The sequence below is a fragment of the Heterocephalus glaber genome, unplaced genomic scaffold (genome assembly GCF_053883595.1).
Source record: "Heterocephalus glaber isolate CG9 unplaced genomic scaffold, H.glaber_assembly_v1.0 deba00001719, whole genome shotgun sequence".
NCBI lineage: Eukaryota > Metazoa > Chordata > Mammalia > Rodentia > Bathyergidae > Heterocephalus > Heterocephalus glaber.
The window spans coordinates 4,812,994-4,830,860 of NW_028258432.1; the positions used below are offsets into that span (position 1 = coordinate 4,812,994).

Consider the following 17,867-nt stretch of genomic DNA (forward strand, 5'->3'; position numbering starts at 1 on the left):
CTTCATACCTGGGGACAGAGAAAACAGCATGCTTTTCTCAGAGTGCCACTACCACTTCATCAACAGGACGATATCCCGTGGCTTTTGCAGCTTGTTTCTTCCAACATGGAACTCCCTTCCTATTGATACTGGATAATAGAATGAATCATTTGACCCAAAAACAAAAGAAATTAGACCAGGAGAAACATTGTAAGAACACACACTCTTGTGCAGACAGTTTTGTGGAATTGGGGGAGTTTCAACCAAATTCGGGTTTTGGCTGAAAGGAGCCAGCAATTGTTCAAGAGAATGACCAAGTAGCTGCTAACAGAACAAAGGGAACAGAAGATTTTTATTAATTTGCTGGAGTGAGCTAAAGTCTGGTCATTCTCATTGGCCAGGGGCATGGTAGCAAAAGATGTTTCCTCTTTTGATGAACTTGGACCACCAAAAGGTCACAGTCAAACTGTACAAGAGGCTATTGAATTTTTGTGTATTTATCATCATCATCCTGCACAAAACATCCCAGCTTTGTGGGTCTGGGCCTTATGATAAGGCTCAAGAACTAGGTGCTTAGGTTGATGTTGCTGAAGAAGCATGGGGGTCAAGGTAGAAAGGGGGAGAAAGAAAAAAAAGCCAGTTATAGTTTAGATCGAAAATATCTCCGAAAAGTCTCGTGTTTAGACTTGGAACTTTTGAAAGGTGATTGACAGATTCATAGAGGAGCTATACTTACCAATGAATGAATCCATTGGCTGAATGTGCTGTTATGAGTGAGGCCTGGCTGGAGGTGGGTTCCTGTGGGTATGATCTGAAAGGCTATGCTCTCATCCCCATCTCCTCCCTTCTCTCTCTGCTTTTTTGCTACCATAAGATGAGCAACTTTCTTTCACCAGGTCATTTCACCATGCTGTTTCTGCCTTGGAGGCAGCCAAACATGGACTCATTTCACTGCAATTATGAGTCAAACTAAACCACTCCTCCTTTAAATTGTGGCTGCCAGGCATTTGTCCCAACAAGAAGAAAATGACAAATAGAGAAACTAGTATAGGGAGTGGAGTCATTGCTATGACTATAGCAGATCATATGGTTTAGAAGCTTTTGAAACTGGTTTGCAAAAGGAGTACTGAAAGTTTAGGAGATGCCAGCTAGCAAAGACTTTGATGGCTATAAGCAGAGCTTAATGGGAAGTTCTGGTTGAAGTTCAGAACACCAGAATGCTGATAGGGCAATAAAGGCTAAGCTCATGAAGTTTCAGTTGGGAATGAAGATTGTATTAGAAATTAGGCTAGAGGGCATGATGTTTCATTCTGACAAGGAATTTGTCTATGTTTGGTCTGTTATGAGACTTTGTGTGAGGTGTAATTTAAAGGGGGCAAACTAATTGATCTATCAGAGGAAATTTCAAGGCAGCACAATGTTCTGGGTGTGGCATGGATACTTCTAGCTGCATTTAGTCAAATTCATAGTAAAAATCAGGAATAAATAGCAGAGCAAAAAGATATTAAAAGTTTATAGTTTCTCTAGAAAGAAAACACCTGTAAAGTTGTGACTGTGGGGATCGTGCTGCTGAAAAAATTAGCATTTTTAAAAAAATACTTTGCTTTTAAATTCTTTGGCAGACATATATAAATTACAACCTCTACTGGTTCGTGTTGGGATTTTTAGTGTAATCATTCACAATTTTTGTCATTAAACTATTTGCAAAATATGTAGAAAATTCTTAATATTTGTGTATCCTTACTAATATATCTCTCCATTTATCTCATTTAACCTTTGTCAAATAGCAATATATATATATATATATTTTTGGTACCAGGGATCGAACTCGGGTCCTTGTGCTTGTGCAGCAGGCAGCGAAACCACTGAGCTAAATCCCCGGCCAAATAGCAATATTTTTGAAGAAAGATTTTCACTTTCATCTGTTGGAGATTTAGATATAGATATAAATGTTTGGTGAAGTACTACAATGGACTTTTCTGGGAAATTGACTTTTCACCCTTTTCTTTCTGCTTTTGAAAAAGTTTGCTTTTTAAAAAAAAAGTGTAATCCAAAAGTTGTAAACATTTCTGCTCTGTAATTTCCCATTTTGTTACAGGAGCATGTTTGGTAATCTGCCTCCTAAACATATTCATCAAGTATCTTCAAATACTCATGCTATTCACACAAAGCTGCTGAGACCAACCAAGTTGCCCTCCTGCAATGTGCTTGTACGATGTGATAGCAAGTACGCAATGGACTCAAATACATAAGCACTGATGGGGAAACTGTCAACAATCACTGTCTACACTCTCTGCACTCGAACAAATCATAGCCAAGAGGCTCCTGAGCTCTAAAGCCTGGGCACTTTCTGGAGCCTCAAGAGCTACCAGGTGCTCAGTGTTGTTTCTGTCCGAGCAGCAGAGGCAGCAGGAGCGGTGCCTGCCGGCGGCATGACAGGGGCTGGACAATGACACCAAACTGTTCCTGCTGGCGGGTTCCAGGGAAAGGCTGAGTGGGAAGGCTCCTCCTCAAAGGACACGTTCCGCCGTAGGACTCCCTAAGAGGGGCGCCAACCCTCTGGTACTAAAGGATGACAGGGTCCCGGGTCGGAAGACCTGGGATTCTCCCCTCCAGGACTGAGACAGCAGCTGGACTAAAGGGCAAGCCACGCGGTGGAGCCCAGGTCTGAGCGCGACCATGAGGGACATGGGGAGGGTGCAGGGTCCCCGGCGCGTGCATGGGAGTGGAGATGAGGGGTTGTTGGGCTGAGGGTGTAAGAAGAAAGCATGGGGGAGTGGGGGCTGGAGGTTGAGGTGCGGGCCAAGGGGTGAGCGCGCGGGGACGCACCAGAGAGCCCCAGAAGTGCTGAGAAGGCGCCCAGCAATGGGCTCCAGGGCAGGTGTGCGATCCTGGAGGGGCGAGGCGGTCTCGAGAGGGCCGCTGGGGCATCTGCAGGGACTCGGTGTCGCGTGGAGCGCGCGGGAGGGACGCGAAGGGGCGCGGGGGGCCGAGGGGCTGGTTGGGGTGCAGTGCAGGCGTCCTACCGGCGGCTCAGGGGGCTCACCTGGGCTCTCGGTAGCCGGACGAGGGCCTGGGGCCCCTGGTGCCTGATTCCCCTGCGCTGAACCCCGCTGCTAGGGTGAGCGGCTTCCCCTCCGGGAGCAGATCAGTCGCTGGGGGCGCTGAGGAAAGCGGACTAAGCCGCATCCCACGCTGTCCGGAAAAGAGACGGAGGTGTCATCGGTCCGGAATGAGGGGGAATGCAGTGGCTGTTTGCGCTCCGGGACCCCAAGAAGTGCAGCAGGTAAAGAGCATGGCCACTCCGCTGTGTTTCCTTAGAAATTTCCTTAAATTCTCTACCCGCCTCCTAAACGCGCGCCTCCGCTGTTAGCCTCTCCTGGTTCCTTCAGCTTTTCCCCCAGGACCTCCCACCCCACCACCGCCGCCACCGGGCAGGGGACCCCGACGCTGTCGCCCTATCCTGGGCCAAGGTCTCCTTCCTCCGCCCCGCGTGCCGAGCCCTGGGGCGATGGTAAGGTAGGGTTTACACTGCTGCCCTGAGGCTGCTGACTGACTGACTTCCACTCTGACAGGAGGCTCTACTAACTTCTTGGGTTTAGGGAGGAGGAGGGTGAATTTATTCCCTGTAAATTGACTTTGTCAAAAAAATTGCCCTGGATTTCTGGGGAGCCCTGCAAAACATTCAGTAAGCAATGTGAGCGCGCAATCTAAAGTTCTTCATGGTTTGCTTTGGGCACGTTAGACCCCAACCTGCCAGAAAAGCACAGCTGGCTCCTAGCATCTTCAAAGGACTCACCTTGATGAACTCACCTCATATACTCAGTGCCCCCAAAAGTTTCGCTGGTTGGTGTTTATATATTTGCATGCTTGGTTACGTTAGAGTGAGGAAGTCACTGATTTTTAAATCATTATCGAATATTCGGTTTATAAAAATTCATCAAGTGATATACACGTGGCTTTTGTAGTGATGGCACTTTGGATATGCACCCAGGATTTGGGTGCTAATGTCCTGGATGCTCCTTGAAGCAGATAAATCTTTGTGAATCACTTAGATCGCATTTGTAACTAACCTTTTCTATATAGTTCTTCTTGTGTTTTTCTTCCTTTAGTATGAGCGAGGTTTTTAAAAAACATTTTTAAAAACACCCTGCACAATATTATCCAAGAAAAACACGTGTAAGCTGAAATCTTGGTTTTTGGAAATGGACTATTTTACTAACAAGTTTTGCCTCGTGTTGAAAGTTTTTTTGTGGCGTTGTGCTTCAGAATAGTGACTGGCAGAAAAGTGTCTACTCCACATGTGCAAAAATATCTAACAGTAAATTTCTAAAGTTTCACAGCAGTCATATTTTCAAATATTTTACTTCCATAAGTCCTATGCATTTTTCATCTTTAATGATAGCTTTCGCTGAATCAGACATTAAACATAATATTTAGTGGCTGTTACACATAAATCATTCACACATGTGCCGCACTTACCCTGGAAGAGGTGTCCTGCTTGGCAATAGTGATGAATAGCCTATTTAATAGAATTATCAGGCATACAGAGCAGACCATAAAAGAAATAAGAAAACTTTCATGTTTAACAAGTTGTTTGCTTTTTTAACTTTTAAAACATCTCTCAGAAAAAATAAGGGAAACAATATTCACACTATTGTAAAGAGGCATTTTATGAATTATGACTGGAAGATATTTTAAATTGCTTATTTAAATATACATATCACATAAACATATACACAGTTACAGTTTATTGGCATCATTTTGTTTTCTTGGGAGTGGTTTTACTTTTTTATATGTCAGACCTTCATTTAGATATTTAGTATTGATTAAGACTGTGTCTTACAAGAGATCCTATTTTAGGGTGAGTAAAATAAGTAAGAATCCATAGACATGGTTATACTAAGCAAAGGAGGTGGTAAATATAATTTTATTTCTTTTTCTAGAAGTTTTAGAAAGTGATTTCTATGGACATAATAATAGTGATACAATAACCAAAATATTTAATTATCTAAAGACTTTGGTAATGATACTTTGTAATTTTAAATACTTATTTCCATATTTTCTTAGGTCTTTCTGTAGTTAAACTTATGTGAAGTAAACACAATTGACAGTGGTACAAGATACCCTGTCTTAGACACTTTCCTCATCAACACTCCTACCTTCAAAGAGGAGACATTTATTTTGGCTCATGTTTCAGTCTATAGCTGGCCAGCAGGACAGAAAAACACAGCAGACGGAGAAGGGGAGGAAAAGCTGTTTACCTCAAGGCAGCCAGGAAGCAGACAGCTAAGGAGGAACCACCTTCCATGGCATCGCCCCATTGATCCACCTGTTCAGACCAGGTCTGACCTCCTAATAGCAAGGTTGCAGGGGCCCCCGGAGTCCAGCCTCGGAGTGCATGAGGCTGTGGAGGAACCTCAGATGTAAACTATAACATACCCTACTTTGAAGTCTATTTGCATATACATTTTTAAACATAACATCCACTAAATTAGGAAATACGATAAGTATATTGCAATTTATGTTTTTATCTTGTTTTGTTTTATAAGAGGGAAATATTAATGTGCCCATAAGAGACAACAAAAAAAGTATGGAGGAGCTGGAGATTTATAAAGGTCAGTGGTTCCGGCGCCTGCCTTGCAAGCACAAGGTTCCGAGTTTGATCCCCGGTACCAAAAAAAAAAAAAAAAAAAAAAGTATGGAGACAATACATCAATGCTTCCAAATTGTCTTGCGATCATAAGCCTTTTTGAAAATCTGGTGATAGTTATAGATCTGCTATCCAGAAAAATATCTGGACTTAATACCCAATTTTGATCAAATATCAGTGAGGCTACTACTTCATTTGGACCCAGTTCCCAGAGGAGGCCCAGTTCTGCCCTTGTAGCTGGGGCACCTCAACTAAAACACCAGCATGTAGCTAGGTTTGGTGACTGCCTGCCCAGAGCCATGAGACTGAAGTGGAACTGCATTCGGAACTGCAGAAATCCTAAAACATGAGCTACTGAACTAGACAGGTAACAAGAACCAGGCGCAAATTTATAAAACCTGTGCTTGTTATTTTTTGCTTAGAAAACTTTATTCAATATTTGTTGCTAACCACTTTATTTTCAAAAATAAGATAAAAGGAGTAAATGATCTGAGTGAGGAAAGTGAAAAAAAAACATGAAAAATTTAACTAAAATCATATTAAATTGAATACAAAGACCTAACTAGCAACCATTGTATAAAAAGGCCAAGACTACAAAAATGTTACAGGAATATCTATGGGAATCATTGAATTATTTGCTTGATATTTTGAAATTCTTCACTGAAAAGCCTACATGAAATGCAGTTGAATTTGTCTTGCATTTTAAAGGTGTGATGTGACTACAGACATTGCCTGCTGCAAATGCCCCTTACATAGAGAGAACCATTGCATTTTCCCTCCCTGTCCAGAGGGGCAATCTTTCCTAACCAACAGGCCTCTTTTGGTAACTGTTTCAGTTTCTCTCTGTCTTTCTCCTTTAACACTCTTGACTTCCTTTGTTTATAAACTCTCTTAATCAAAAATGATTTTACATAAATACTGTATAAAGTATTTAAATTATTCTCCAGATACTTTACTTCTCACAAGTACACCTAATATCTTTGTATCTTAACCTAATAAATTTGTGTTCTTTTATTTTCTTTTTAAAGACAAAGTCTCACTATATAGTTGAAACTGGCCTTGAACTCACTATGTATCCCAGGCTGACCTTGAACTTGCAGTGATCCTCCTGCCTCAGCCTCCCAAATGCTAGGATTACAATTGTGTACCACCACAGCCAACCTACTTCTGTATTCTTGCACTTCCTCTAAAAAGTGGTATGTAAATTCCTACATGAAACCAGGCACTTTAGGTATTTCATTTCATCCTACCTCTGAACCCTCTCTGGGATTAGTACCCTGCACAACACAGAAGGAGATAAAGAAGCTGTTGTTTCCCAAAGTGGTTAAATTACAGAACAAAAAACAATCCCATTCTTCCTACTATGGCACAAGTCCCAAGAAAATTTTCATTGTTCTTGTGAATGCATATTAAAGTCCACATGGCAAGTACTAGGAATGCATTTGAATCTAGGGAAAATACTATCACTCTGAAAGTTAATATGAGGTACTATAATAAATCGGTGTCACCTGGTGCCCTTACAACCTCACAGATTTATTTTAGAAGCCTTCCACTTCCATTATTATTCTTCTTATTTTCCTTTGACTTGTTAGTAAATTTAGTAAATACAGGATGTTGATAAAATAGCATCTTATTATCACAGTATTCTATTAGCAGGTCTTGAAATATGTTGAGCATAGTGAAACGGTGCTTTAACTTATCTGAACTTCCCTTTTTAGTAAAGATTTTAATTCTTTATATTTTATTACGGTTTTATTTTCATTACCCTCCTTCTTTTCCAATTTCCAAATAGTGCAGTGTATATGAGTGAGGAATGGAGGTATGATTGGCACAACTGAAATAGTAAAATAAAGATCTTAACCCTTTCATTTGATCATTTGACCTCAAGCATAGGTAGCTGTTCTGTAGTGTATGATTCCTTAAGAAATAGCAAATTCTTCTTAGGGCTCTATGGTAATTTTCTGTTACTGTTACAAAATACCTTAGATAATCAACTTGTAAAGACAAAATGCGGGTGTTGGCTCACGGTTTTAGAGGCTTCAGTCCATGGTTACAGGTTTTAGTTTAAAGGCTTAGAGGCCCATGGTTTAGAAGCTTCAGTCTCCTTGCTCCCGGGCCTGGAATGAGGTAGCACATTGAGGTTGGAGCACATGGTAGAGCAAACTGCTCATCTTATGGGACCAAGGAAGCTGAGAGAGAGAAGGAGACCAGGGTCCCACAGAACCTTTTCAAGGCATGCCTTTAGTGACCAAAAACCTCCCACTGCCCACCATAGGTTCTGTCACTTCCCAGTTAGCACTGTAGGTTGGGGACCAAGCTTTTAATACTTTGGCCTTTGAGAGGTGGGATTCCAAATCCAAACTGTAGTGGGACTTAAATGCTTCTTACAGCTGAGAACCTTAACTATCTAGACAAGTAGGAACCACTGTCTTTTTTGTTTGCTTTTTTGGTACTGAGAATCGAGCTCGGGACCTTGTGCTTGCAAGGCGGTCAGCAGCACCACTGAGCTAAATCCCTGGCCCAGAACCACTATCTTTTTAAAATATTACTTCTCCCCATTTTCCCCCACTTCCTTATCTAATTCTCACTAGATGTATGTTGGACCATCTCACTCCTACTTTCCAATTATTCTTGAACTGTTGAATCCATTATTCTGAATTATGATAGTTTATTTATGCAGGCAGTTTGTAACTTTTTTCTGACCTCATCTCTGCTGAGAAGTTTTTTAAACACAGGGATGTCCAAAGTACCAAGTATGGAGATGTCCCTGGAAGTTGTTTTACATTTCTTTTCTTCAGGAGTCCCAGGGATCTTAATGGTCTCTAGATGAGTTTTGTGTGTGTATCTCATGGTTGGAGTGACCATGACCTCTAAGTACCTAAAATTTGGGCTAAGCCACACCCACCATGGGACAAGGTTTTGATTGGAGAAAGCTTGTGGCTTTGCTTTTCTCCTAGTATTCATCCTTTCATTATAGGGATAGGAAAGTGTGATCCCTTTCCTCACCCATCACAAAGCTCACAGTTAATACCACTATAACAAAAGGCAGGCTAACAAGAGCAAAGCAAAACACATTTACTTACTTTTTATTTTGAGACAACTAAGTAGCTAAGCTGCCTAGGCTGGGTTCAAACTTGTAATTCTCCTGTTTTAGCCTCCCAGAGTTCTGGAATTATAGGCATATACCACCATGCCTGGCTCCTTGTAAGTTTTTAACATGATTCCTATGTCATTCAAACTGTAGCTGACATCAATGGACAATCCCAGCTTCCATTAAACAAACAAACAACAGCTAATCCCTCACATTCAGATAAGAAAGGCCAGACTTCTCACTAATAATCATTTGTGTTGTACTTCAGTGTTCTTATAGCACACTGGCCCTAATCTGAAACTGCCTACTCCACATCTGCACCCTGCAATTACATATATCCTATATCCTTTAATCATCCAAATGGAATGTATTGTTGTTCATTCCAAACCATTCCTGCTCTAATGAGTTAATGTTGCTGTTTATTCCATGGTTATTCTCTCATATCCTGGGGTTAAACCTTGCCCATGCCCACCTCACCCATCTTATCCTTTAGATCTACAATGTCCACCAAAGGCCCATGTGCTGAAGGCTTAGTCCTCAGTCCATGGCACTTTAGGGAAGTTTTGAAACCTTGAAGAGGTGGGACCTAGTGGAAGGAAGGAAGTTATTGGGGGCGTGGCCTTGAAGGCACATTGAGACGTGGCCCCTTCCACTCTCTCTTTGTGCTTCCTGACAGCCACAGGGTGTGCAGCTTGTCTGCTACATGCTCCCACCATGATATGCTGACTTGCCACAGGCCCAAAGGTAATGAAGCCAAGCATTGTGGACTGAAACCCCCAAAACTCTGACCCCAAGTAACCTTTTCCTCGAGTGTTTTGTCACAATCAAGAAAAGCTAACTAAGACAACCTGCTTTAGTGTTATTCCAACCAGCCTACCTCTACTGTCCAGGTTGAAGCCACTGTCCCAGTGGCCTCTGTCTCTATGGTGCTTTAGGCAGCTTCTTGGAACTTGCTACCATCTTGGATTACTCAGCATAATTCACTTCATCCTCTCAGGCTCTGAGCATAGAAATCTGTCTTGCCACTTCCATGGCCCCAGTCCCTTTCCACCTCAAGGACACCATGGAGAGAGAAGTCCAGTCCCTCACCTCTGTTTTATTATAGACTTCAGTCCATCCACCTCCTTTCCTGGACCCACATTAATACCTTGAATTTTCTTGGCATCAGAGCCTTCAGCTCCATCTACTGTGTAAAGTTTGGGTAAGGATCAGTCCTGTAGTATATTTTTCCTAATCTGGAAGGATCCTTAGTGCCCCCAGCCATCCTGTTACTTAGGCTTAACTTGTTCCCTTCACCATTCCTATTTCTGCTCTTTTCTGGCCCCTCTCATTCCATGCTCCCTCCTTTCTGCTCTGCTGAGACACTGAGACACTCGGAAAAACTACCTCAGCTTCCTGTTCCAACCAGCCATACCTGTGACTGTGAGCCTGCTCACTTTGCTCCTCAAGGCAGCCTTCTCTTCTGACTCTGTCGTCTCACCCTATAGTGACAGTACCTCTTCCCTACTCCTCCACTGGCGCCGGCCCTTATTTAGGGAGTAGTTCAGGAAAAAAAAAATAGATATAGATATAGATAGATAGATTTTTTAAAAGATGATCACTATAGACATGACTAGTTTATTGGAGACAGAAAATAGTTATTATAGGTTGAATATCCCTTATCCAAAATGCTTGGGACCAGAAATGTTTCAGATAGTTTTTATTTTGGAATACTTGCTTGTACATCATGTGATATCTTGCAGAGGGGACCCATGCTGAACATAAATTCATTTGTCTTATATGAACTTACACATATAGCCTGAAAGGAATTTCATACCATATTTTCAATAACTTTAAGCATGAAATAAAGTGTATGTTGCTGTAAAAAATGCCTGAGATAATAACTTATAAGGAGGAAAGGTTGATTTTGGCTCAGAGGTTTTGGTCCATCGTTAGTCAGCTCCCTTGCCTTGGGCCTGTGGTGAGGCAGAGCATTGTGACAGGAGCATGAGGCAGCAGAATCTCCCTTGTGGCAGCCAGAAACCAAAGAGAAAGGAAAGGACTGAGCTCCCACTATCACCCTCAAGGGCACTCCCCCAATGATCTACCTTCCTCCTACTAGTCTTTACCTCCTAAAGGTTCTATCACCTCTTACTAGTGCTACAAGCTGTGGCCCAAACCGTTAACACATGAGCTTTTCAGGAACATTCAAGATCCAAACTATAGCATGTACAGTGAGTCATCAGAGTGGTGGCATCATATCAGCATTCCAAAAGTTTTGGATTTGCATTACAGATATAGCAGCCAGGTTAATGCTTTCCACCTACAATGATGCTTCTGAAGAGGTGGCAGTTACTTATTACTGGGTAACAAACCACCCCAAAAACTAGTATGAGACTTTCTACAGTCCTGCGGTTTGCCTGGACAATTCCTCAGGGAAACTGTTCATATGTATGCAAGCTGGCCAGAAGCTCTGGCTGCTCTGTACCTGTCTCAGCCAAGAAGATTCAGCCTTCTCTGCTCTACACAGTGCCTCATTTTCCAGTGGCCTGGCCTGGGCTTCTGTCAGTGGTGGAGGCAAAGGTCCAAGTAAGAGGGTGGAACATGCCAAAGCCTAGGCTATGAACTAGCCCATAGCCATTGCTTCTATGTCATTCTATTGGCTAAAGTAAGTCAAAAGATCAATCTGGAAGCACAAGATGCAGAAATAAAAGGGGCAATTGACTATTTAAATTTTTTTTAAACATTTCAATAAAAGACACATTGCCATTAATTCACTGATGAAATCATAACTTGGTGGCTTTATCAGAAGATGATGGAAACAGGAAGCGGCCCCTACTTGAAGGGCATGGCACAGGGATGTGACCTTGGGGACTACATCCGGTCCCGGACCCTCCCTCTCTGGCTCTTTCCTATACTCTCTGCTTTCTGGCTGCCATAAGGTGAGCAGCTTTCCTCCGCCATGCCTTTCTGCAGTTATGTTTCTTCCTCACCACAGGCACAAAAGCAATGGATATCATTGACCATGGACTAAAACCTCTGAAACTGTGAGCAGAAATAAACCTTTTCTTCTTAAGTTGATTTTCTCAGGTATTTTGTCATAGTGATGAAAGGCTAGATAATACAACCAATTTCATATATTTGATTTAGCGATGTTCAATCTGTATCAGTCTAGCAATAAACTATTTAAGTCAATCTTGCTTGAGGCCTATTTTGATACATTTTTTTGTTTTAAAATGCTAATGTGTGATAATTTTAAAATATTGTAAGAACAAAGAATACTTTAGAATATTATAAAGCAAAAAATATTTTGACACAATGTTTTTGAAAAACTGAAAGAGCATATACAAGAGGAACATTGTGATATTAGTCTCAAATCAGTAGTTATATTTGAAATTCAGCAAATGTGTGATATTTCATGCACTAAATTTCAAAGTACAAATATTGGGATAAAAAAATCAAAACTATAGTCCATAGATGAACAGTGATTTTTTAATGTAAAAATTGAATTCCCTTTCTTAAGCTATTCTTTTTTAGTAATAGCAATATTTTTATTTTTATTTATGATACAAAAAGTAAAATCTCGGAACTGTCTTTCTCTTAGTGTACAGTTTGCAACCCAGTAACTGGTTATGTTCTAAAATTTTGTTTGCAGATCTGAATATATTTTTTCACAAATGTGGCATAGCCTGTTATGTTCTAAGGATATTTTATAAGTATTTTAACCACATTGTTGCTTAATAATAATGTTTATGTTCTTTATTTCACAAAACCTAAATATTTTTCTAGCATCATTTCTGTGTTTTAGTTCTTAATACCAAGAATATAGCTTGCTCAGAATTGGTTCAAAGAATAAGAACGCTTTCCTGGAGAAAACAAGTGCGGTGAGGTCACAGTGGCAATGGGAGGAGAACAGTGGTTCTGGGGAGACAAGGAGACTCTTCTCCCAAGGGCAGCATAACGGTCAGGGCCATGGTTACCCGAGGAGCCAATGACTCGCCCACTTGAGCAGGAATTTTTAGCTGTGTCATTAATTCACCAGTGGACCATATGCTCACATCATATAGATGTGCAAGAATTAACAATTTATTTGAAATTACAAAAAGAAGTTTCACTTTTGGAACCTAAAACAACTACTACATTCTATTGGGTTGAAACCAACTGTCAAAAATGACTAAGGCTTTAGTCATGCTCCTAGGCATACAAGGAACGGAAGGAAATGTGTCACTCCAAAAAAGAGCAACTCCATTGCCAGGCCTTAAAAGCAGAATGAGCTCTACAAAGGAATTAGAAACCCTGTAAGTCTGTCTTGATCTGATGTCACAAATGGTCACTATTATTTTCACCCTTAGTTCTGGTCTCTGTTTAAGCCAGCACCAGAGCTGAATTCACTATTTCTCTCTGCATTGGGCTGTTTATGTTCTCAACAAATTCATATGTGGAAGCCCTACCTCACCCGTAATGTATTCGAAGGTGAAACATGTAAAAGGTAGTTGGGTCGTGAGGGAAAAGTTCTCATGAATAAGATTAGTATCCTTATAAAAGGAACCCCAGAAAACCATTTTGCCCTCTTTTGTGGTGTTAGAAGATACGGTGAGAAACTGACTTTCTGCAACCCAGAGGAGAGCTCTCATAAGAACTTAGCCATGCTGACGCCCCAATCTTGGACAACTTCCAGAACTGTGAAAAATAAGTAAGTGCTGTATGCAGGCCACCCAGTCTATGAAACCCTCTTTCTTGGCTCTCTAAAGGTTTTTGAAAACCAAAGATTATTTCAAGTGAAAAGATTCAGAGGAGGATAAACATGATAGTTACAAGTATTTTCCACAAATACTGAATGAACCCATTCACATGTTGGAATAAGAAATGGGAACATCAGACTTTGGCTATGAAAATACAGTGTGAAGTTGGTATTTATACACTGACTTCTGGAAATCATTCATAAGCAATGTGGAGAATGAGATACTAATTCTAAATTTTATTTTTGGCAAAATTAGGAAATATGTTAAACACGGAATTACAAAATTGGCAGAAAGGTGTGATAAAGGTGGTGATGAGCAAGTGTGTTTCTAAGAGGAATAGTAAGAAGACCTCAGAGCTTCAGACTTAGAAAATCCAGTGAGTGCTTTTCAAAGGCAAAGGGTATATCCCGTGTGGCGCAAAGTCAGAACATCTTACTTATGACTCTGAGCATGAGATGCATGAGCTGACAGCAGGACGCAGAGAAGCTGGACAAATGAAGAACCACACAGAGAACCCATATGTCCAAGAGGCAATCTATCTACCACAGTGAAACATAGGTCAGAACGTGCATTGTTTACAGCTGACTGAGAGACGAAGACTGGTAAAACACAAAAACTCCGGGTCATGAAGAAAATCTCAGTCAGACTCTAACATATTCCTCCCTGGCACAAGCCTTTCAAAACAGCTTATCAGAGGGAAAGAATGAAAGTGATAGAAAGAGAGACCAGATATAACTCAGTTAATGAAGTCATTAGGAGTGAGGAAAACTGTTTTCCTGATAATGTTCATGCTTTCCACATCTAGTATTTGGAAGAGAGTTGTATCCTTTGATATCAAGCTACAGTGTTTTGCAGCAGTGGTTTTCAATGTGTTTGCCTCTGATAGGGAACTTTAAAAAACACTAACATCTGAACCATACATACCACATAACAGAATGTTTGGAGGGTATTCTAGATGAGACTAGACACGACTATTTGCTGCCTCCCATGGTGATTCCATGGGAATGTGACTTCTGTCCATCAGGGAGTACTAGTGTTCTTCATGAAGAGGCCTCCAATTCTCCCTGACTTTGCCTGACCTCCTCCCTCACTATCTTAGCCACTTTATCATCAGTGGAACACAATACCCAACACATACAAATTACAGGAGGAGATATTTATTTTGGCTCATGATTTTAGAGGTTTCAGTCTATAGTCTGCTGGTTCCAAGACAGGAAAGGCATGGTGGAAGAGCCATGGTTGGAGAAAAGCTTCCCACTGATGTCATGACAGCCAAAAAGCAGAGAAGGAAGGGAGGACCTAGGGAGGAAGATGTTCCCCTCCATGTAACACCCCTAGAAGACCTGCTTCAACCAGGCCCCAACAGCAAGTGAGCTTCAGTCCTCATGATCCAATCACCTTCCAACTGCCATTTGGGGGGCAGTCTAGGTCCAAACCGTAACACTCACCATGATCCAGACTCTTGATATCCTTTCTTTCTTAAACCTAAGATCATTCCTGCCTCAGTGCTGCACTTACCATCCCCTGCCTGAATCATAATCTACCCTGCTTTTTTTGGAAGACTATTTTGAAGAGCAATTCTAAGTTCATAGTGAACTTGAGCTGAAGATTCAGAGTTTTCCCATATGCACACCTTACACATGCACAGCTTCTCCTATTATCAACCCCCACCAGAATGAAACATGTATTACAATCTATAGTGGAATTCTATAGTAATTGGCCTTTCCAGATTTGCTCCCATCACTGAGTAATATGTATTTAGGGTTTCTCCATGTCTTTGGATGGTTTGATAGTTCATTTCCTTTTAGTGATGAATAATATTGCATTGTCTGGAGATACCACAATTTGTTTTTCCCTCTGACTATAAAAGAAAATCTTAATTGCTTCCAAGTTTTATTATGAATAAAGCTACTATAATTATCCATGTGTAGATTTTTGTGTGGCCATAAGGTTTTAGCTCCTTAGGGCATATACTCAGGAGCAGTTTCCTGGATCAAATGGTACAAGAGAATGTTTAGTTTTTTAATTAACTGCTAAACTATCCTCCAAACAGATTGTACCATTTTGCATTCCTACAAACAGATAGGGATTACTGCTGCTCTGATCCTTGCTAGCATCTCATGCTGCCCATGTTCTTGATGTTGGCCATTCCAATAGGTATAGAATGGTATCTCACTATTGTTCTAGTTTACATTTCCTAAATAAAATAGGATCTGAAACGTCTTCTCATATGTATACTTCTTTCTGTATATCATAGTTTTGAGGCGTCTTATTGAACGCTTTGGACCATTTTAAACAATTTTTTTTGTTTTTTTATTACTGAGTTTTAAGAATCCTTTGTACATTTGGATAATATGCTTGGTAAGTCTTCTACAAATATTTTCTCCAAATATGAGACTTGATTTTTCATGCTTGCCAAAGTATCTTCTGTAGGGGTGACATTTTTTATTTTAACCATGTCATGTTTATTCTACAAATTCATTCTTTCATGGATAGTGACTCTAATATTGTATCTAAAATTCCATTACCAAAATCAGGATCACATAAAATTTATCTACACTCTCTCCTGAAATTTTTATAGTTTTCCATTTTATATGTACATTTGTGATTTGTTTTCAGTTGATTTTTGTGAAGGATGTAAGGCTTGTGTCTGTATTCAATGTTTTGCATGTGACTGTCCAGTTGTTCCATTACCATTTGTTGAAAAGACTGTCTTTTCTCCATTGCATTGCCATGGCCCCTTTGTTAAAAATCAGTGTATTGTATTATGTGGATCTGTTTCCAGTCTCCTTATTCTGTTCCATTAATCAGATTTGTGGATTTCTATTGAGACATACTCAAGCCAGAGATCCTTTCTTCAGCCACATCCAGTTTACAAACAAACTTATTGAATGCTTTCTTCACTTGTTACAATGGTTTTTATCTCCAGTATTTCTTTTTTATTCTTTCTTTGCACTTTCATCTCTCTGTTACGTGGTTCATCTGTTCTTGCATGCTATTTTATTCATTGTTTTAAATTCCTGGTCTGACAAGACCAAAATCCCTGACATAGCAGGTTATGATATTTGCTTTATCTTTTTAAGCTGCGCTTTTTGCCTTTTAGTATGCCTTACAAAATTTTGTCTTAACAACTGGACATGTTGTAGTATATTAAAAGAGCTGCTGGAAATAGCCTCTACTAATGTGAAGGTAAGTTTCTCTTGTCCTGAGATTAGGTCTCAGTCTGTTGGTAAGCTCTATGTTTCTGCCATGTGAACTTCATAAGTATTTCTCAGTCCATCTCCACTAGTATGTGGGACAGGAAGGCTGGAGTGGTGTGGAATTGAGTATTTCCCTTCCCCTAGGTCAGTTAGGCTTTGATAATAACTCAGCAGGTTAGGCTCTGGTTAGCTAGTTTCTCCTGAGGGCAAGGCTTAAGGACAGAGTCAAGTGCGCTAGTGTATCTCCAGTGGTTACTTTCCTCCTCCCCTCCCAAAAGCATCAGGGAATTTATTTTCCAGTATATACTGAAACTCTGGTTGAGGTTCTGGATAGAATACTCACTGAAGTATGTGTGCTCTCTCTATAGTTAGATCTGCCTGTAGCTCTGACTCATAATTGTCCCACTGAACTTGTAACTCTGTCAATTAGGGTTCAGGATTTCCTATCCACTTCACGTAAGGATATCTGTTCCCATAAGTTCTGATTGTGAATCTCTGTATTTGCCTATCTAACTCTGCAATTTGAGAGCAGCAGTTTATCCTGTGTCCTTATTTCCTTTCACAGATCCAAAAAGAGTTGCTGGTTTTTCTGCTTGGCTTTTCATTAGCTGTTAGGATAGAGTGGTGATTTCCAAGTTCCTTACCTGCCAGATGGGAAATTGTTAGTACGACCAATGGCAGGGCATCACACACAATTGCATTCACCTTCTCTATTTTTCAGTGCTCTTTTCTATTCTTGGTTGCATTACCCATCATTCTTCTTTTTTTTAGAAACTAATTACATTCCTATACTACTAGCATCGTGTACAAAAAAAAAAGTGAAAAGCCATGTCCTTCAGATTATTGCATTGGTTTGACCAAACTTGCATCAGATTCTTAATGTTCATCAAACACCAACTTTATAGTTTGAACAAAAAGGCAATTTACCAACTGGTATAAGTGCAAAGTACAAGAGGAGGACCAGCTTAGGCATGCCTCATCCACAGGCTCAAACGTGACCATCTGTTTTTTCCCATTTCTCAGCCCTGTGTTGGCTTTTCTGTGTGGCTGCTGACAAACACAGGCTAAAGATCTAGAAAATTCAAGTCAAGCAGAAAAGAAAAAAATGTATCGCCCCAGTCACTGAAACAAAAGTAATGGGATTTGCTCATATAGAGTCTAATTGAATTGGACTGAGTCCTTGTAAAATAATTCATAAGGCCAAAAGAATGCCATTTGCTAAG

The 17,867-nt window shown here is 40.6% G+C and overlaps 1 protein-coding gene across 2 annotated transcripts in view; it reads left to right on the forward strand.

Annotated features, from left to right (window-relative positions):
- Positions 1 to 2,456: 2,456 nt before the first annotated feature.
- The window catches only part of Sgcg (sarcoglycan gamma), a 151,124-nt gene continuing 135,713 nt past the window's right edge, over positions 2,457 to 17,867 (forward strand). The window contains exon 1 of one of the 2 annotated variants that reach the window (XM_087199417.1): positions 2,457 to 2,644. In XM_087199417.1, coding sequence (XP_087055543.1) covers positions 2,552 to 2,644 — 93 coding nt within the window. In that variant the 5' untranslated portion in view covers positions 2,457 to 2,551. Of the gene's footprint in view, positions 2,645 to 2,981; positions 3,266 to 17,867 lie in introns of those variants that run through there. The other variant, XM_004854855.4, reaches the window with a different exon arrangement.